Below are 22,210 nucleotides of genomic sequence, written 5' to 3'. Positions count from 1 at the left end.
GGTGTTGTCTAATGCGCGCAGCTAAGGGCTCCATAGCGATAACGAACAACAAGGGCAAAAGTGGACACCCCTGTCTCGTGCCCCGCGTTACCGGGAAGGGATCGGACACCATGTTGTTTAATCTCACTCTGGCAAGTGGTGCTGTGTAGAACAATTTAATCCACTGAAGCAACAAAGGACCGAACGCCATACGTTCCAAAATTTTAAATAAGTACGACCAAATCCTGAGGTGGCGGCAGACTGGCTGGATACATTCCAGCGCCCGGACCAGGAGTCTACTGATCGAGAGGAGGCCGAGGAACAATGAAGTGGTGGAGTGGGGCTTAGCATGGGGCGGTGGATAGTTGCTAGGGGTGTGTTTTCCGGGTGACTGGTGCTTGGAAATTGGGTAAAATTTCTGTCAGAGATTTCGTTGAGTAATTATGAAGTGCCAGTACATTTATGGATCCAGTGGGTGGGTGGTGGGCGGGTCGGTCTGTAGGCCCTCCTTGGTGTTCTACTTTTAGATTTTCGTAGCTAGTTGGGGGTGACAGGCACACTGCTAGTTGGGGATGAGCGCAAGCTGTATGCAGGGGTGCAGGGAGGGGGGTTGGGGGGGGACTAGGGGTTGGTTATTGTATTTTTGTATGTAAATTTTTGTTACACTGGGAGCCACTGAGTTACGTTGTTTGCTTTTGTTTTTACAAATGTCCTCCGTTAAAGGGGCGGTGGGGATCTCCGCACTAAATTGGAATATCAATAGATTGGGAGATAAGATCAAGAGGGGTATGGTTGGCCAATTGATTCGAAGGCATTCCCCGGACATGATGTTACTGCAGGAAACTCACCTTATGGGAAGGCGGTGTCTGGCTCTCCACAGAGGGGGCTATAAGTTGGTAGCACACGCTGGTTTTACGACTGGGTCACGAGGGGTCGGGATTTTGATCAAGAATGCCTTCCCACAGGCCATACAGGCCACATGGATCGATAATAGGGGGAGGTATGCTGGCGTCTCTGGATTGTGGGAGGGGAGAACTGTGACTTTTGTGTCTGTTTATGTTCCTCCGGCCCTTCAGACGGACACATTCCATGATTTGTGCAAGATCTTTTTGTCATTGCCTGTTGGATTGTTGGTAGTTGGTGGGGATTTTAATGCAGTCATGGATGGGAATGTTGATAGATGCCCGGCTCGTGAGTTGTTGTCCTCCCAGAGGTGGTTGGTCGATTTTGTGGGCACTACAGGTCTGGTGGATGGATGGAGGCTTAAGAACCCGGTGATTCTCAATATATGCATGTCTCGTCAGCGCACAAATCCCTTTCCAGAATAGACTACGTCCTGGTGCCAGCGGCCCAGGCGGCGTGGCTCCGGGAGGTGCGGCACTTGGCCAGGGGGGTCTCGGATCACTCACCTGTTTGGCTCCGTTTAGATCTTGGTGGGCATGATGTGGTCCGGGTTGCACCAATAAGTGCTTGGAGGTTCCGGGATCCAGTGGCAAAGAAGGAGATCGTGCGTGTCGCCGATAGGTATTTTCAGGAGAACGTAGACTCTGTGGAATCAGAGTGCTCCCAATGGGAAGCTTACAAAACTGTCCTCAGAGGGGAGCTCCTTTCGTATATTTCGGGAAAGAAAAAGGAGGGGCGCGCTGAGGTTGACAGGGTGGAATCAGATATTATGAGAAAGTTTACTCAGCTGAATGTCACTACTCGGAGGCCGAGAATGCGGATATGATCAGGGATATCCCGATGCCCATTCTTTCGGTCGAGGACAAGGACTTCCTTGACTCTCCCCTTACTAATGATGAGATGGCACAGGCGATTAGAGGGGTTCGTTCGGGCAAAAAGCGCCAGGCCCCAATGGGCTCTCTGTTGAGCTCTACAAAGTTAATGCGAATAGGTTAGCTCCTTTCATCAAGGGCATGTTTGTGGAGAGTAGGGAAAGAGGTCGGCTTCCGTATGATCAGCGTGTTTCAAATATCATAGTCCTCCATAAGGAAGGTAAGCTGAAGACCGAGTGTTCCTCATATAGGCCAATCTCCTTGTTAAATGCGGAACCTAAAATCTTGGCGAAACTGTTGGCGAACTGCCTGGTAAAGGTTATCACGATGCGGATTCATCCAGAACAGTCAGGCTTTATGCCCCGCCGGAATACAGCTCTTAACTTGCGCAGGTTGCATGGGTTACTCGGAGGGGCTTCGCAGATACACAAGCCGACGATTTTGTTATCTTTGGACGCCACTATGGCCTTTGATAGAGTGGAATGGCCCTATCTTTTTGCCGTCCTGGGCAAGATGGGCATAGGCTCGGAGTTTGTCTCTTGGGTCCGCCTTCTATATTCTGGTCCGCTGGCCCGAGTAGTTGTTAATAATCACAGGTCGGCAGATTTTGCGCTGGGGAGAGGCACCAGACAGGGCTGTCCTCCCTCCCCGCTGCTCTTTGCATTGGTGCTCGAGCCGCTCGCGGCCTGGGTCCATTGGGACAGATCGATCAGGGGGCTCCGATGGACACCCGACTGGGAAGACAAGATATCGCTGTATGCTGATGATATTTTGTTGTATTTGTCCTCTCCTCGAACTTCGCTTATAGCATTCTTAGACGCGACGCTCCCGGAGGCCTCCCCGTTGGAGGATCGAGTGTTGGATGGTCATCTCCCGACGAAAACGATCTCCCTGATTTATAAAAAACTAGTTAATCACACGGAGGACCCCTTGGTGGCACTATGGGACCAGTGGATGGCGGATGGATTGATCCTAGATGATGAGGACTGGAGGGAGGCCGTGGCCTCTCCGAGGGTCGTTGCCATCCAGATGAGGATCCGACTGGTTCAATTAAAGATCCTCCACCGCTGTTATGTGACTGGCCCACGGTTGGTGCGAATGGGTTTGGCCGTGAGTGGGGAGTGCAGGAGAGGGTGTGGTGAGTCTGGAACGTTTTTTCATGTGTTGTGGGACTGTGCCCTCATCCGGGGGTACTGGTCTGCTATTCATGCCAAGGTGCGGGAGGTGTGGGGAGTGGGTTTTGAGTTGGAGGCGTGGCGTTGCCTCCTGAATGTTTGGGACCCGACCGATCTCCCGTCCCGTGGAAAGATGTGGGTCATGTTGGCATGTAGTATTGCGAAATGGAATATAGCTCAGTTGTAGGGGGCGATTCAGCCTCCGACAGTCGGGAAATGGATGGAGGATTTGGATTGGTGCATGTTTAGAGAGCGGGCGGTGTATGTGGCAAGGGGGAGGCCCAAGAAATGGGGCAAGATTTGGGGGCCCTGGAATGTTTATAGGGGTGATATATGCGCCCCCCAGTAGCATTGGAAGACCCTGAAGTGCTGGAGGATCCCTGAACCCGAGTGTAGTAATCACTGTTGAGCCTTTTTAAATGGATATGTACAGGCTTATTGTGCATGAGTGGCAGTCCAGTGTATTTTTTGTAAGTGTATTATAATTTTTCTGTGTTTAATAAAAAGATTTTTTTTTAAAAAGTACGACCATTCAAGCGAATCGAAGGCCTTTGTCGCATCTAAGAATACCGCAGCAGCTTGCACATCAGGATGTAAGTAATGCAGGGCAGAGAAGATCGTTCTAAGGTTATGTGAGGTTGATCTCCCGGGGATAAACCCCGATTGATCGGGTAGGGCGATAATAGGTAGCAAAGGCTGCAGCCTGTTCGCTATCAGTTTCGCCAGAATCGTTACATCGACGTTGATGAGTGACAGTGGCCTATAAGAGTCTAGATTGGTGTCTGGCTTCCCTGGCTTTAGCAAGGTGACAATAATTGCTTCGCGCATGGAGAGCGGAAGTATACCAGTGTCATGCTCTTCCCCGTAGACCGCTAGGAGTCAGTATCTCCACGTACGCTTTATAGAAAGCAGTCGTCAGGCCGTCAGGGCCAGGGGCTTTATCAAGGGGTAGGCTATTGATGACATCTGTGACATCCTCGACAGTGAAGGGTAGGTGCATGTATTCTCTGTGAAGGTCATTGAACTAGACCAAGGCCAGGGAGTCTAAGAACTCCTGTAGTCCCTCTGGACAGGTAGTTTGTGTAGAAGTGTATAGGTGGGCATAAAAGGAAGAAAACTCCTCCAGTATAGAGAGGGGCCCTCTGACCGTGCGTCCCTCTTTATCAACCAATTCAGGGACATAAGCCATAGAGCGAGGGGGTAGAAGCATGCTAGCCAGGGTGCGCCCGGGCCTATCCCCCTCACCGTATCGACATGCCTCTGCATATTTCCCCAAGAATTTCACTTCCCTCTGAGCCTCTTCCTCATATTCCAGCAGTTTTACCTTAAGTTCACCCAGGAGATCAAGATCGCCTTCCATGGTAATTCTCCTTTCTAAGTGTTTAATTTGTAACTCTAAGGTGGATAGAGTATTTCTTATTGCCTTAAGCACTCCCGCTTGTCTGGATATACATTGTCCCCTTATAACCACCTTAAATGCTTCCCACAGAGAAGCCTCAGAAGTCACAGAACACGTGTTGCTCATGAAATAGTCTTCTATATCTGAGCAAATCTCCTCCTTAAATGCCTCGTCTAAAAGCGCGTGCCGTGGGAGTCTCCAGGAGAACGGACCTCGAATGGTGCCAGGGAGTGATAGTGTCAGCAAACAGGGTGAATGGTCAGAGATGGTCCTTGACAGATGTTTAGCGTCAATCACCCAGCTAGCCATGTCTCTAGACAGTAACCAAAATTCCAAACAGGACGAGGCTTGGTGATGTTCAGAGAAACATGTGCCCTCTTTGGTCAGCGGATTGCGGAGACGCCAGATGTCTACCATATATCCATCGTCAAGGAAAGCATTTAACGCCCTACTGGAACCCCGGGTGATGCGACCGTGCTGTACCCTGTCTGTCAAGGTCATCGTTAAGGATGGCATTAAAGTCACCCCCCCCCCATAGCACATTGGTACAGCCAGTAGCTCTGACTTTAGCCCAATGATCATGAAAAAAATCGGGGGAATCAGTATTAGGACCATAGACCGCCACAATGGATACCAGATTGCCACCTAGGTGTCCCAACAATATAACAGAGCCACATTCTGGATCAGTGTGAAGCTCCTTTTCTCTCCAATCTAAGCCTCTCTTTATCAACACCGCCACTCCCCTAGAGTAGTTAGAATAGACTGACTCATAGACTCTGCCCCAAGTGTCTGTGTTGGAGTTTTCTAGAGGATTGAGATCTAAGGTGTGTCTCTTGCAATAAGCAGAGATCAATATTGTGTCTGGTGAGGTATGCATGTACCAGCCTAGCTTTCCTGTTGTCGTTCAGGCCCTGAATGTTCCACGTTAGGCAATTTACTTGTGTCACGTGTGTGGCTGTGGAAACATAAATGTACCAATGTTGCACCCTGACCATGGAATGCGCGTCTCCATCTCTACAGCAATCGGGATTACTTCACATGGCAATGCACTAAAGCAACAGTAAACTACCACCCCAGATCCCCCCCACCTCAACCCCCCAAACAGGTTGAAGCATGACCCCCCCACCCAAAGAACAGCACCCAACATGTTAGAGGGAAATTTCCCATGGAGACGAAAGAGAGCTGGCCATCTTCCCTACCGTAGCAAGGTGGCCGAGATACTGCAAGGGACAAAAAACCTGCAATTCAATAAGGCAGAAACACATCTCGGGTGAGGTACAATAGGACTTAGCCTGAAGAGGCATTTAAACAATAACACACTTAGTCAGCCATTTATAAAACAACAGAGCAAGCAACTGGCCTAGCATGCTCTACAACATTTGAAAAGGAATGAGTAAAAGGGAGAACTCAAAAAATGATAAAGTGCAGTATCGGCAACGATTTAACACAGCCGAGCATCAAACATGGGCCAATGTAAATGAAATTCAGAAACGACATATCTCCCAGATAACATAACCTTTACCAACGCACAGAGGGCCAGCCTGTGATTGAGTTACAAGAAAGTAGGAGCTACAATACAGTTTGTGAAGAATGAGGACAATTTGCCATGCATTAATGATAAACCCAGCCTGATATTGAACTATCAGTCATTGTCACTTAGCTGCAGAGAGGCGGCTGTGTCAGGTCTGGGGCTGGATTTGCCGTGCCTTCCTCCCACACGTCTGGCAAATTTCAGGGCAGATTTGTCGTCCGTGAAAAATGCGATGAGCCATCATGCGATACTTTAAGTTTGGCAGGGTAAAGGAAAGAATAGGGGATCTGTGCCTGGAGTAGGATCCTTTTGGCCGGTAGAAATTCACGTTGAGTCGCTTGGACCGCAGGGGTGAAGTCTGGGTAGAATGCGATCTGGTTACCCTGGTGCGCTATTGTCCCCATAGCACGTGCCTGACGCAGAATCGCATCCCGGTCCTGGTAATTCAGTAGTCTGGCCAAAATAGGCCGTGGAGAGGCTCCAACTGATGGCTTCGCCCCTAGGGTGCGGTGAGCCCTTTCCACCGCGAACACCGGCGATAGATGCGCAGCAAAGATCTCGCAGTAAGTCCGTAACAAAGGACTCCATTTACGTAATCGCTGTCATCTCTGGAATCCTCGTAATGCGCAAATTGTTCCGGCGCGATCTGGCCTCTAAATCCTTGTTCTTGGCCCTGATCACTGATAGGAGACGATCCATTTGCGATAATTGGTCCTTGGTGTCCACTTGGAAGTCATGAAAATCTGACTGCTTATTCTCTATGATATCTAGCCTGTGTTCGTGGACTCCAACTCGGGTTTTCACCGACTCCATCTAAGATGTTAGATTATCCAACTTGGCATCGATAGTGCGCAGACTCGAGCGCATTTCTAGCATGAGGGAACGAATGTCCTCACCTTGATCGCCCTGTTGGCCCCCGGTTGCACCACCTGCCAATTGTTCAGAGTCAGAATCCACATGTCTGGTGGAACAGCGTTGCTCAAAGTTTAATTTAGGTTGTTTGGTGTCTGGCTTACCCATGACCAGGATAGCGCAACGTCACCTGCAGATACCTAAAGGACACAGCAGGATCGCACCTCAACAGACCAGCAACCCCGGGCCTCTATCCCTGCGCAGGTGTCAGCGCCGCACCTATGCGTTGATAAGTCACCGGCCAATGCTGCAACCAGTGACCCGATAGGCTCCACTGGAGAAAAAGCGACAGCAGTTCTGGGTGAATGCGGGCCAATCCCCCAAACCTCTATAATGCAGACTATCTCCCCGCTGCAGTAGCAACGCCATGTAGGGGAGGGCAGGCCACCCCGCAGCCGCCTGCAGTAGATCACCAAGGCCCTACCAGGCCCTCGAGGTACGATGCGCAGCCCAGAGCAAAGTACTTGGTGGCCAGTGTAGTCAGAACGCAGGTCGTCAGCTGCGCACACCGATCCAGCAAAGCATCCAGCGGCCAGCAATACTCACTGTGAGCACGTTGATGCCCCCCGACCAGGTGCAGAGCAGACCGCAACACCCTCTTCGGCGCCGACCAGGCTTCAACAAAATGGTGCCCAGCGGAGCCAAATGGCGCCCTACACTGCCCAGGGCGCCAAGGGACCGCACAGGGCTAGCTCCGGGCGGCGATTGCAAGGCCGACTACAATCTGCCGCCGCCCCGAATTCTCCGTGGGCACTATCGCCGCTCTTCACTCGGAGACGCGGAGCAGCCTCCTCACCTCCAATTCCGGGCCGAAATGCCACAGCCGCCCGATCGGCCGCGTCCAGGGAGCCCCGATGCAGCAGCCCCGCAAAACAGCTAGCACAGTATAGTGGTGCAGAGTTCTCACCGAGAGGCCGCTGTGAAGGCAGAGCGCTGGCACTCCAGTTGTCACCTCCCGATCTCGCCGCACAAGTACGCCTCGCCTGTAGGCCCGCTGCAGACCCCCGGGCTCAATTGAAGGGGCTCGTCACACACAGGCTCCGCAGCCGAGCGCCGATCTCGGGTCACCGACTCCCAGGTCAGACAGCTCCGCAGACTGGCCGTGGAGATGGCCGAGATTTCCCCCAGAGATTGCAGCTATACCAATGCTCACAGGTCGATTAAAATTGCAGCGTTTCGCCCCTCAGGATGACCGGATTGCTGTAGGATGATGTCTCGGCCGGGGGAGCTCGCTCACAGAGCGGCCATTCCGCAGCCTAGCAAGCCACGCCCCCCGGCTCTGGTCTTTAGATTAAATGACTTTAAATGAAAGAATTCTCAACAATTTAAAACCTCAATAATTCATTTAAGTATTGGTTGCAAGACTATTAGTTTTGGTGATCAAGGATAAAACACTGTGAAGAGATGGGATTACCTTATAAAGATCCTTTTCATCCTTCTCAATCTTCAACTGACATTCTAATTGTTCCTTTTCAAGTAAGGCTTTCTTCAGCTTGTCTTTAAGGCTATAGAAAGATTACATGGTGTTCAGTGATGAAAAAGGAAACAGCTGTCTTTGTTTTAAAAGACAAGTTGTGAAAGGCAAAGACATACCTGTCCAATTCAGTTTCTTTTGTGATCGCTTTCTGAGTAACAGTCATAATATCCTCTTCAAGTTGGAGGACTTTGGAATTAGTCTCCCCAAACTTCAGTTTCAGTTCTTCGTTCTCATTTTTAAAGGTTTCTGATGTTTGAAACAAAACCTTAAACAGAAACAACATTGTTAGCCTGGAAAGAAGCAATGCATAACCATTCACTTGAACCACATTTTACTATCTAACTACATGTCATTTTCACCATAACCCAAATACAAAGCAAACCAATTATGTTTTCATGCTACGACGACAACAACACGGAGCCCTGCATGAACACCAACCCTCCCCCCCACCCGCACGATAAGCCCCAGGTCAGCCACTCACCCATGACTTCCACCCCCAGCACTAATACTTACCCCACGCTGGACAAGATTATGTCCTCCCTCCTACAACTCAAAGAAGAAATTCACACCATAAAAGAAGACATGCACACCATCAAAGAGCTACTCACCACACCCCCTAGACTCACCTCACTCACCACCACCCCCCCTCTCAACTTGCTCCCCTCCCGTCCTATCGACGCTCCTAAGCCACGTCCCTCACACTGGACCGCGATCCATGCCCACAATCGCAACAAGCACAACCGCCGCACTCACTGGACCGCGATCCCTGCCCACAATCGCAACGATCGCCCACGTCGTACATGCAACCCTCTCTCGGACCTCGACACTCTCTCCCTCCTCCGCTCCTACGACACAGCTCCCCTAAACCTCACAACCGCCCCGCACCTCCCCATTCCCACAATACACTCAAATCCCTGTAGACCCTCCACTCTTAACAACAGAATATCTGTCCCGAATAACCTTAGAAAAGTCCCCCTCTCTCTAGTACCCTCCTCCTCCCCCGACACACCCCGTCTCAAATGCACTCTCCTAAACTGCAGATCGGCTTCTAAACACTCCTCCGCCATCGCTGATCTCATCATAAAATTGGACCTTGACCTAATCATCCTGACTGAAACCTGGCTAACCGAATCATCTACACCTATAATGGACATTCTGGTCCCCCCTAACTACCACATCATTAGGCTTGACAGGTCTGGCAAGATAGGGGGCGGAATCGCATCCATTTACAGGAACAGCCTTTCTGTTCTGAAAGTCTCTGCGCTGTCCCCACCCTCTTCAACTTCCTACGAATACATCTGCCTCGATATCATCAGTGATGGCAAACCGATATGCTCTCTTCATAGCATTTACCACCCTCCCAGAGACCACCTCATCTTCGCCCAACCAATGATGGACTTGATTTCAACCAACGCCGGACGACAGCTCACCCAAATATACCTGGGTGACTTCAACCTCCATTGGAACGATCTCAATGATGCGGTGGTAAATAGTCTTAAAAGCATCCTCAGCGCCCTGGACCTCACACAATTATGCAACAGCCCGACCCACGAGAAAGGCTCTATCCTCGACCTTATCATCGCCAAAGAGGACGCTACTCAACTTGAGTCTATTCAACCCTGTGACTGGTCAGACCACCATATTGTCACATTCCACATCAATGAAAAAGTCAAACTCAACTCGGTTCAACCCCCCAGACCTAAAGTCTGGAAAAGAGACCTGAAAAAATTCAACCCATCCTCCATACCCCCGAACAGTCGCGACCTCCTACTCCCGCCTACGGGCGTTACAGATGTCCAATCCCTGACTGACCACTATCTTAACGCCGTGACCTCAATAATTAATGAGGCGGCGCCCATGCAGCTAAAAAGAGTCTCCACTAAAAGCTCCAATCCATGGTACGACGGGAGTCTCAATGAAGATAGACGAGCCATGCGAATGGCAGAGCGCACCTGGAGGGCAGCTCCCTCTGCACTGCACCTGAAAACCCTGAAGAAAAAGAGAAACGCCTACTTCAGGAAAATAAAGCGCTCAAAAGCAAACTTCTTCAGCCTCCAGCTCGACCAAGCAAAAAATTGTCCTAGAAAACTGTTTGAGTTAATCAGAACACAAGCCAAGGAACAACCCCAACCTCTCAGTACTTTGCACGAAGCACCCTCCTGTGAAGACTTCGCCGCTTTCTTTACCCAAAAAACTGACAACATAAAGAATGATCTCCGCGCTGACGCAAGACTCCACAACACACTCAACTGCATAACACCCAACGAACCTAAAAACAATGCAACATAGTCAACCTTTGAAACCTACTCCGAAGAAGAAATAGGCAAACTGCTCAGCACTTTGAAACCTTCCAATCACCTCACGGATCCCCTCCCGGCTAACGCTGTCAAAGACTTCACCCCACTGCTCCTTCCTCTCTGGACTAAAATCATCAACAGCTCGCTCCAAGAAGGAACCATCCCTGACTCCCTCAAAGTTGGACAAGTCGCACCTTTGCTAAAGAAACCTACTGCCGACCCATCTGACCTAAACAACTACCGTCCCATTACCAATATTCCAACTCTCGCCAAATTACTGGAAAAATGCGCACAACTACAACTGACTAAACACATTGATCTGTTTGATCCCCTCAACCCTCATCAATCAGGCTTCCGAGCAGGACACAGCACTGAAACTGCTATGACTCACATAATTGACGACGCCCTTCAAATCCTAGATCGAGGTGATACCTGCCTCCTCATCCTTCTTGATCTCTCTTCAGCATTCGACACTGTTAAACATGAGAAGTTACTCGATCTTTTGAGCACAAGAATGGGTCTTTCTGGGACTGTTCTCAAGTGGTTCACCTCCTTTTTACACAACAGGTTGCAGAAATTCAAGAGTAACAACCTGATGTCCTCTCCAATACCTGTTTCGTTAGGCATCCCCCAAGGATCTTCACTATCACCAACTTTGTTCAACCTAGTTATGGAACCTCTCACCACCTTGCTTCAAGCATCCAATGTACTTTTTCACATGTACGCAGATGACACCCAACTATATCTCAATTTACAATCCCCCAATGACATCTTACTACTGAACTCAACGATCAGAAGCACCCAATCCTGGCTTGCTGATAATCATCTCAAACTCAATGCTCTGAAAACAGAATTCCTGCTGATCTCACCTCCAGCGTAGATCTCCACCACGCAAACCTGGCTTAAACAGTTAACTGCACTCAATATCCAACCCATCATAGTGGACTCAGCAAAATCCCTAGGCATAACTCTCGACTCCAACCTCAACATGCAGCATCATATCAGCAAGGCTACTAAGGGAGCGAACTTCCAAATCAATACCCTGAGGAAATTGAAACCCTTCCTACCAGCCAAAGACTTCCAAACTGCAGTACAAGCACTAGTAATCCCACGAATTGAATACGGCAGCACCGCCCTCTGCGGTCTCCCGTTAACCACCACTGCACCACTAAGAGCCTCTCTAAACGCTGCAGCCAGACTCATCACTGGATCAAAAAAACACTCGCACATCACCCCCGACCTGAAAACACTGGACTGGCTGCCTTTTGAAGCCAGAATACATTTGAAAATCGCCTGCATGACACACAAGGCCCTACATCTGAGCTCTCCCGGATACCTCACTCAGAAGCTGTCAATCTCTGGCGGCTCTAGAAACACTAGAGGCACAAACAATCTTCTGCTAAAACCTCGAAGATTCCGGAAGGAAAAAACGTATAAACGCTCTTTCTCAGGAATGGCACCCAGGATCTGGAACTCACTCCCTCCTGAAACTAGGCTCATCTCCTCCATCACACTTTTTAAGAAATAAGTAAAAGCTATTCTTATGGCCAAATACACTTGACCTATTAGCATGGAGCTGGAAAGACTCTGCACCGACCTGTATTACTCTGTCCGAACTCTATGACTATGTATTTCACCTGCATTATTGTCGCTACTGACTATCTATGTACACATTCAACTGTAATATTTGTATTATTGATGTGTTGTACTACTTTGATCCCTCACGTACCTACCCTTCCCACTTAATATGTTTAATTCCACTCTCTTGTTGGTATTCCCGGCTTTGTAAAGCGCTCTGATATCTGCAAAGATCTTGTTCGCGCTATATAAAACTTTCAAAATAAAAAAAAATAAATGCTTGCGAAGGGGGAATGTAAAATTACCTACACAGTGTTTCAGGCACTTCTAGTCATTATTCTCCATTCTTCACAATTGTTTCAGAACACCACTCCACAACAGCAAAGACAAAAATCACTAAACAAAACAGCCCTTTATGTGAGCATCTCTCCAAGCCTTAGGGCCTCCATCCTGTGATGCATCACATGAAATCAGCCTTCGTTCAATTAATTGTCATGCCATGTCGCTTTAATCACGGTATACACATTAAACATTTACATGAGTACTGATGTATGGTTAAATGTTCATTCTTCAAAAACTCCTTAGAAGAATAAGAAATTAGGTTAGAATTCACTGTGGAATAAAAAAAATGTTTTAAAAAAAAAGACAGCATGGTGTGAGGGGGCCACAACAGCAGAGCAGGCTTTTACATTGCCCTGGAAGGAGGATGCAGCACCTTGGCGAGATGTATGCAGGTAGAACTCATAAGGATTCTTTTTTTTACTGTGAGGCATGTTAGCAGTGTAATCAAAACAACAAATGTATTCATAATTAAAAGAAAACTGATAGTTAATAACAATTATTCTGTATCATTATCACTGAAGAAGTCATAACTAAAGATTTCATAATACATTCCTGATCCCAAACTCCTCTCTGGCAAAACAATGCCATTTGTCAACATTTGTCTCCTATAAAGATAGGTCCCCAAAGTCTTTCCGACTTCTTGGAGAATTTCTTGACCTGATACCAAGATTTTCCCAATGCCATACACCATCCCATCTCTTAGCCCCAGAAGGCCTGGAACGACCACATTACCAGAGAATATCTCTTCTTGCCAGCATCCGGTCAAAGGTGAACAGGTTTGATTTACACTTTTCCAGAAACATCACCCATTATTTCTAGTACCTCCACATGGACAATGAATTCTACATCAACTTATAAAATGGTAATCAGTTCCATGTGCACCCCTTCTCAGAAAGATCAGATCACCCAAGCCCCATGTTATGTGATTGAAAGTGCAAGCATTTGTGGTGTGGAGTGTACATGAGCGGTTATCAGTAAGTCTACTTGCAAAGATTCAATTTGTGGCAGTATACTTTTGAGTAAAATATTAATTTAGAGGAGCTTAAAGCTGAAATTGATGGCTGCCTCCCTGGAACGGAAAAGTGCATTGTGTCAAGTCTCATGAGCAATTGATTCCTGGTGTGCAGAACAAATGCAACGTGTTCAATTAATGGGGGCCAAAGCCTCTATTGGAGCATGGGTGTGTTTTTTGTTCCTTTCATACCTGTATTTTGGAAGTACCAAAAATGCCCATGCTTGGCCAGGTCATGTTCTGTCAACATTTCAAAGAATGTTTTCAATCTGGTTTTCTACCTCATATCACGCAAGTGGGTAATTCAGGTCACCATGTTCCCTAACCTCGCTCACATAGATCAAGCTCAAAAGGAGGCCAGCTTGGTTCCCTTATTTATTCAGTCCACTGGTTTTGTTGCTGCAGCACAAGCCTTAAGTACTCTTTTTATGGGCTGGTGCAAAATGTTAGCACCATCCCCCATAAAGCCAAGGAAGTTACGTGTGGATTTCCATGGCATATTAAGGGCTCCCTTGGTGACAAATATGCCAAATTACTAATGTACAATAAATGAGCTGCCCATCAGTCATAGTGCAGGTAAGGAATCAAAATGGCTCCTTGAAATACCAACCACTGTAAAGTTGTGAAAAAACATGTGGATTGCTATGGCCCCAGAAGCATAACCCTTAGTGCAGCAATGATCTGTTGGAAGTTAATCAATAGGGACCAACTTATTATACTGTAAGGTGTACAGGAAAGGTAAAGGGCAGTTCATTCTAAAAAGTGTGGTCCAGCCCAGGACCAATCAGGGTTTGCCACGTAATATCATCTAGCCATTAAATCTGTTCAGTGGCACCATGAGTTTACTCTGAATCTGTCACACTACATGATGAACCTTACACCAAAGTATCGGAAGCCCAACTCTGCAATATAGACATGATATTTCACCAGGAAAACAGTAGATGCGAGTTGCCAGAGAAACAAGCCAGATTTAGTTCAGTTTAAGTATGATAAAAGATCATAATTCAACAAACATCGTAAATTGCTATGGTAGTGTGGCCCATAAGATCAGCGATAAACACAAAGCTATCACCTGCATGCAAAGATTTTAGGTCCTCTCTGCTGCTGCCCTAACAAATTCCATTGACTAGTATATGTATTTGAAACCAGCAGCCCAGGTGCTACATTGCCAATACAAAAATCATTGAGGTGAGAAAACTACCCAGCCTCATACCTCTCCTCAACCAGAATCATTCTAATACAATACTTTTTGTCCTCCCGATATAGGCGGGTGAACCAGGAGATCAACATAAGGCCGAAGACCATCTTTTGTAAGATTCCAAGAGGAAGATCCATGCTATGTAGTCAAACTACATCTCGGTGTCAAGTGACAATATTGCCACAGGAACTTCAAGTATTTCTGCAACAACTAAACAGTTGTACCGCCTGCAGATATTCAGGTGTGCTGATCTTCAGCATATAACAGCAGATTGGTCAGGGAGGATCAAGGAGGAGACTGTAGGTAAGATTTTATTTTGAAGTATTTTGACAAGACATTTGCAGTCTACATTTAAGAGGGGGATAATGACTGATATAATTGACAACTGTCAATGGTTTACCAGGTTTGTGCAGAAACACAATTACAGATCAGGCAAAAGGATAATCTCAGAATGGGCCATTTTAAATAGCTGTAGGAGTTTAGAACTGAGCAGGCACTAGAGGTATTTAAACAATGCGAGTGGCAGGTCAGGAACTGTACTTGATGATTCAAGCTACGTAAGGGAGGATGCAAACCCCTCCACTGATTATCTCATCAACTCACAATGTGTCGTTTCTTGCAACTTGTAAGATCAAAACGTTCCCAAAAATAGATTCATGAGGGTATCATCATCCAACAGGATGAACATGTGCAGTTCCCTATAGTATGACAGATACTCTGGCTTTCCTTTGAGCACAGCCAATCATACTACATAGGTCAGTCACAGTCCCTTTCCATTGTGCAGTCTTTTTCACTCTTGGGAACCACGGGAAAAGCTTCCAGCCTTGCTCAATACTTAGAATAATTTCTTTCTCACAGCTACTAGTTTCTTGGTGACATCCCATGCGATATTCCTGTGTATGTCCTTTGAACAATACAGCGAACATTTATTCATTGTACACATGCAGTGGTTTCAATCCTTTCTGTGATTTTTAAATCTCCCGATTTAAATCCAGTATTTCCGATGAGACACTAAACAGCATCTGGCCTCACAAGTACTGGTTCCCACTGAGGGGAGTGCAAGTTAACTGTGCGCTCATTTTCCTCAATGAAATGAGAAGCAGTCAAAGTTCTAAGCATTCGGCTTCCACCTGCCTAAGACCCAAAGCATCCACTCACTGTAAGCTGAATTGGAGAATGATCGCCTATCCTCCTACGTAGATATTCAACAGTCTTGATCAGGAGATTTTCACAGATAAGAACAAAGGAGCATTCTCGGTTCAAAAAAGTGCAGTGGGCACCAAAGGAATAGGAGATATTGCCTTTAAGTGGCATGGATCAGGGGGGTCACAGATACCACTGCCACTGCAAATTGAACTGTTTTGTGGGTTGGGCTGTTGATGGGGCATACATTATTATTATTATTATTATTATTATTATTACAGCATTTATTGACTGCATGACTACACAAAAACAGGCTTCCTAGAGCTAGCCAACCCTGCTGAAGCTCTAACCAATTAAGTCAACAACTAAGTTTTCAGATGCTCTCTAAAGTTTGACAAATTATCATTCAGTCTCAGACTAGTAGCCAGGGAGTTTCAAAGTTTCGAAGCTAGGTATGAAAAAGAGGTCGCCACCTCTGGCCATCTTGATTCTTGGAACTGCGAGAAGCCCGAATTTTGTTGAGGCAGGTAAGTTGGTCTCTTAGTGGTGAATTGTTGCCAACTAACAGGACTTCAGTTTTCTCCCCCTTCAATTTAAGATAGTTTGCTGCCATTCCATTGGTGACTTGTTCTAAGCAACTGTTTAGTTTCTGGGATGTCAGCTCACCATCGGGAGAAAGCGAGACGATAATCTGGGTATCGTCAGCAAGATGATAGTAAAGCAATAGGGTATATAATATCTGATAATAGATGACGTATACATTAAAAAGTGTGGGGTTGAGTAAGGAGGCCTGCGGAACCCCACACTTCAAGTAATGCTTCTTGGAGGGAAATGGCCCTTCGCTGACTTGAAATTTTTTATTAGATAAGGATGATAGCCACTTTAATGTGCTGCTGATAATGCCAAAGTTTTCCAGTCTGCGAAGAAGAATAGGGTGTGAGACTGTGTCAAAGGTTGCGCTTAAATCTAGGAGAATAACAGCAGCCGATCCACCCTGATCCAAGACCTGTTTTAGGTCCTCTGTGGCCCTTAATAATGTGGTTTCCTTGTTACAGCTCTGCCGGGAACCCGTTTGAGTAGGATGCAAAATGTTGTTTACTTCCAGGAATTCAGAGAGATATCTATTCATCACTTTCTTCAAAACTTTACTAACCTCTGGAAGCAGTGAAATGTGTCTCTAGTTAACCGTCTGCTCTGGGTGTAACACTGCTTTTTACAATAAAGGGCCTATAATGGCATGCTTCCGAGCATTCTGGAGCACAACACTGTCCAGAGAGGAGTTATAGATATCTGACACAGCTGTACCAATAGCATCCACACTTCTCTTCCTGACAGAATATGCTACGGCTCTGTGAGCGGAGATAAGAGCACAATGATCAATCAGCATGATTCACACAGAATACACACTCCAATGAGTTGAACATTCCTCCATACAAGCACTGTAGCTCCATCCCCGTACACCTCCCCAACCCAGCTCTGGTTTATGTGCTGCCCATCCAATAATGTGCATCGGTGCCTCGTCAGGGGGTATTACATGCTATAGAATGCAATTACAATAAAATGCAATCTGATCAATCTGCACATGAAGTGCACTCAAGTAACCAAAAAGCATACTCCTCAGACTGACAACTCGACCAAACAATGATTTCATACCCCAGCCAAACTAACAGCAAGCATGTTGGAGAGTTTCAATAACCTTTGTGACAATTTCTAATCCTTCCTTATCAACAAAATCACAGCTCTCATTGGAGGCCTTTCTCCCCAGCAGGACATGAAGACGGCACCAGCACCGTCCTATCCAACATGGTCCTGCTTTTACACGAGCAGCAGGGGTAACATTAAGAAAATCATGGTCCCCTTCAAAAATGCTGCTCAACCTGGAATGTTTGCAAGGCTAAAGTTGTTGGCTTGAGTTCTTCACTTCTGCCACCTATCGCCAGATTAATCAATACCTCCATATCCCAAGCATGATAGCATCATTCCCATCTTTACGAAACATTCGCCAGTGTTTCCTAATATCTCAGACTATAGATAAACTTCTGGCTCACTCTGTATTGCCAAGGTGCCCTGCAACAGTTGTCACCTGCCAATTTGTTTCTCACTTTGAATTGAATAACCTCCTCAGAGAACTCGGAGTCAGGCTTAAATGTAAGGGAAAAATGTATGATGGGGATCACCAGTGACGTTCGAAAGAAAAGTAGAGAGACTTTTGTTAAGGGGACTGTAATCGCCGAACACATTGGAGATGCGGGTCCACTAGGGCCCACCGTGAATAACAGGGGCTTGATGTGCTCGATAGATCAGACCAATGGCCAAAGAATGGATGATGGTGTATCAAGGCCACACCGTCCCTTCTACCAAGCTTCCCATTCTTTGGCGGGTTGCAGCGGTTGGAGGGTGAGTCGGGTCACCGGTTCGATAAGGCATAGCGGTATGGTCAAACCAAGCCACAGTGATAGCAGGCAGGTGAGGCAAATGATCGGAAATGAGGTCGGAGATATGTATCGAGTAAGGCATTAACAAGAGGTGGAGGAGTTAGAGGATAGTATACATAACCTTTAAGTTATTAATGTAGTTTCCTGCTGTTCACGCCAAATTCATTAGGAATGTTGCCTGCCTGCCTGCCTATACACATACCAAAAAATATAGGTGTTGACAGAGCAAGATTAACTCACTTTAATTGTTTGGTCGTTTAACCCACACGAGTGAAAGCAACAAAAAAATACGTTTTCTGCCATATGTTCGCCATAAGAACGTCTTCCTCAAATCCGCAGCACTGAAGTACAATTAAATGAATACTTGACATGTGGCTGGCACCGATTAAGAACTACTAGTGCAGTAGCTTGTCATTACACCAGTTCTATTTATGACGATGCTACCGAGTTTAGAATTGTACACGCAGCAAGGATAAATCTTTGTGAATGAATGCACTCCACACTTAACTGTAAAACATAATAATTGTCAGGTCGGTTACAGGAACAACGTTATTAACTTAATAAATCTGTCCGTGCTTTTATTTATGCTGGTGTTTTACATGACCGAAACCGGATAGAAAAAAAGCTTTGAATAATAATAAAACAAGCGGAGAAAAGATTTACTTTCCAAAGCTGGGCTGGTAAAAAGTAAGTTCCGCCAAGTTATTTTTTCACTCTATTGCAAGGTTATGCGAGTGCTGCATTAACCACTAGAGGGTGGTAAAGGACCGAAAAGACATGAAAAACTACAACAAGAACAACTACTTCACAAAGGCCTACATTTTTTATTAATTGAATCCTTGAAAGGTGTGAAGTCAATAAATGCAAAATCAAAGTCAATGTCACAGACACTAAATAAGCTAAAATAAAAAAAGCTGACCAAATGGTGCAGAAAACTGATTAAGAGTCGTCAGGACAGCACTGTGAATAGCTGGGAGAAAGAGATGGAAGTGCTCTAGCCACGCCTCTCTATGACTTATTCAAATTTCCACACTGCATCTATACTCCCTGCCCCTAATGAAAGGAGTAAAAGGGTAAATATTTAGTGCAACAGGTCCACTAAGAAATAGTAGCAATATTACTCCAAACGTAGTTTTTTAATTGAAAAAAGAAATGTATTACTTACCTGTAACTCCAGTTCTACAGACGTGGTACTTTCTTAGATTCACATGTTTTAAACATACTCCATCATCAGTTTGGGGAAACTCAGTACCTTTAAACAGCAGTATAGTGTTATTATTTATTATTATTATTATTATGAATTACATTTATAGGGCGCACAGCTACCCAACAAAGGGTTTCCCGGCGCAACAGATCCAATAATAGTGGGCTATAGCCTGCTAGATGTCGAATAGCCAGGTCTTTAAGGCTTTCCTAAACTTGACATAGCTCAGCTCCGATCGTAATGTCAGCGGCATTGAATTCCAAAGTGATGGTCCAAGGAATGAAAAGGACCTGCCACCCATGCGTGACAATCTAAACTTTGGAATTTCGAAAAGATTAGCCATAGAGGATCGAAGAGATCTGGTGGGACGATAGGGACGCACTAGATTTTGCAAGTATTTGGGGGCGTTATTGGTGAAAATTCGGTGCATGAAGCATAGAGATTTAAATTTAACTCGGTTCTCGACCTTTAACCAGTGGAGCTTTCTTATGTATTTTGTAGTGGGCTTCGCAAAGGGAATTTTTCATAATAATCTTGCTGCTGCGTTCTGAATTGTCTGTAATCTACGGACTGTGATCTTATTTGCCCCCAGATACAGAACGTTTCCGTAGTCAAGCCTTGATGTTACTAGAGCATTGACAACAGTGTTTTTGGTGTTTTCGGGTAGCATCCAGCAGATCTTCTTTAACCATTTAAGTATGGTGAAACAGGTAGCCGAAGTTTTCACCGCTTGTTTGTGTAAATTGAGCGAGTCATCAATGATGACGCCCAAATTGCGAGCATGTGTAACAGGGGTGGGGGGGTACCCATATCAGATGGCCAATGTTGAGGGCCCCATAGCCCTTTGTTCTTTCCCAGCAAAATTAGTTCCGTTTTACCGCTGTTCAATTTAAAAAAAAATGTGTTCATCCATTCTGAGATTTTACTGAGTCCGAGCTGTAGCGAGGAGGAAGTGTTCGAGTCAGCTGATGTAAGAGAGAAATGTGGAGCAAAAACAGGGGTTATGTCCACATTACCCTCCCATACCTGGACAAGGAGCATCAAAGGATGAAAAAGTAGAACAAAATAGTATTGAGGGATAAATTCAATTTATAATTTTAGAACATGAAAAAATTAATTATCCTGTTCTATATAACTAAATATATAACCAATCACTTTACAAAATTCAGAGGACATATAAACGAGTACAAAAAGGGGAATGGCGCAACACAAATATGTATAAAGAGAAAGCAAATTCACTATATACACACATAACAATGCATTATATACAAATCACAAATACAATCCATACATTACAAATATATACAAAACGTGTACCCATAGATAGATCTCAAATAATGACCTATCACACTCTATATACACTCCTAAATTCGAGTGATATAACTCTATAATGGAGATCCCACTACGCCTGAGATGTAACTTCTCTCAACGCTCTTTTTTGTATAAGGCGCCTGACTATACAAATAAAGATAAACTAAATAGGGACTCCAAATCACAAGGGTGTCGACGCTGTCGCGGTCGCGTTTCAGCCACTGGAGTCTTTATGGCATCATCAGGACAAGGGTACTACAATAACATTAAATAAAACACAATTAATTACGTGAAACAAAGCCATGTATATTCTCTCACCCGTCTGTAGAAGTGCAGTGCCACTCGTGCCCAAAGGAACAGTGCTCAAAACCACATAACTCCTCAAGGGAATAAATAATACTCAAATGAGACCCAAGTGAGCCCCGCGGGGGTGCAAAGATAAAAGAAAACCGCAGCAAAAGCACCCAAACCAAAGGCATCCAATAGTTCCAAAGGAAACCCACAACCCAACTGTAGTCCCAGATGACAAACAACTAATGAAAAAGGGGAGGAGAAAATCAACATAATAGGAAGACCCAACCTCGGAGTGTAAGAGAGAAAAGCAGCTGGGAGTCGTCTGCATACGAAAACATAAGCAGTCCTGTTTCCTCCACTATTTTTGCTAAGGGGCTCATGTAAACATTAAAGAGTAACGGGCTAAGAGTAGAGCCCTGTGGTACTCCATGTTTGAATGACATGATATCAGAACAGGCGGTTTGTGAAAAAATTTGAAATGTGCGGTCTTTCAGTAATGATTTTATCCATTCGAGAGCCGCGCCCCTGATGCCTATGGAATGGAGTGTCTGGGCGAGGACCACGTGCGACACGGTGTCGAACGCCGCGCTGAGGTCAAGCAGCACAAATGCTACTGTTTCGCCCTGATCAACCAAACGGCGGATGTTTTCGGTGACGCCCAACAGGGTGGTCTCGGTGGAGAATCCTGAACGGAATCCCGACTGATGGGAAGGTAGTAGGTCGTGAGTGGTGATAAAATCAGTGAGGCAACGGTGGACGTGCTTTTCTAATATTTTGTCAAAGGCAAAGCAATGAAATAGGGCGAAAATTGGATGGCAAATTAGGGTCAGCTCCGGCTTTCTTTAAAAGAGGATGGATCATAGCGTGTTTCCATTCACTGGGTACAGTTGCTTCAGTCAGCGATGAGTTCAGAAGATCAGTGATGGTTTCAAAAACATTGCCACTGAGCAACCTTAAAACCGTGCATGGCAGCGGGTCTTTAGGTGAGCCTGATTTAATTGTCTTCAGCAAATTCTGAACCATGTCAGGGTTCAAGAGAGGCCATTCTGCAAGAATAGCGATCGATGCATTTGATGAAGTGGAGCAATCTGACATATATATGTCATTGATGGGTTTGGAAAGTGCATTATTAGTTATGGCTGAAGTGA

General features: G+C 46.0%; 1 protein-coding gene across 10 annotated transcripts in view; it reads right to left on the bottom strand.

Moving 5' to 3' along the window:
- The window catches only part of TAX1BP1 (Tax1 binding protein 1), a 702,037-nt gene that overhangs the window by 370,679 nt on the left and 309,148 nt on the right, over positions 1-22,210 (bottom strand). For all 10 annotated transcript variants that reach the window (XM_078663492.1, XM_078663483.1, XM_078663485.1 and 7 more), the window contains exons 6-7: positions 8,365-8,513; positions 8,186-8,276 (exon numbers count right to left, since the gene is read on the bottom strand). In XM_078663492.1, the coding sequence (XP_078519618.1) occupies positions 8,186-8,276; positions 8,365-8,513 (240 nt within the window). The remainder of the gene's footprint in view (positions 1-8,185; positions 8,277-8,364; positions 8,514-22,210) is intronic.

Source organism: Lissotriton helveticus, chromosome 10 (assembly GCF_964261635.1).
Source record: "Lissotriton helveticus chromosome 10, aLisHel1.1, whole genome shotgun sequence".
NCBI lineage: Eukaryota > Metazoa > Chordata > Amphibia > Caudata > Salamandridae > Lissotriton > Lissotriton helveticus.
This window is presented reverse-complemented; position numbering and strand designations above follow the sequence as displayed.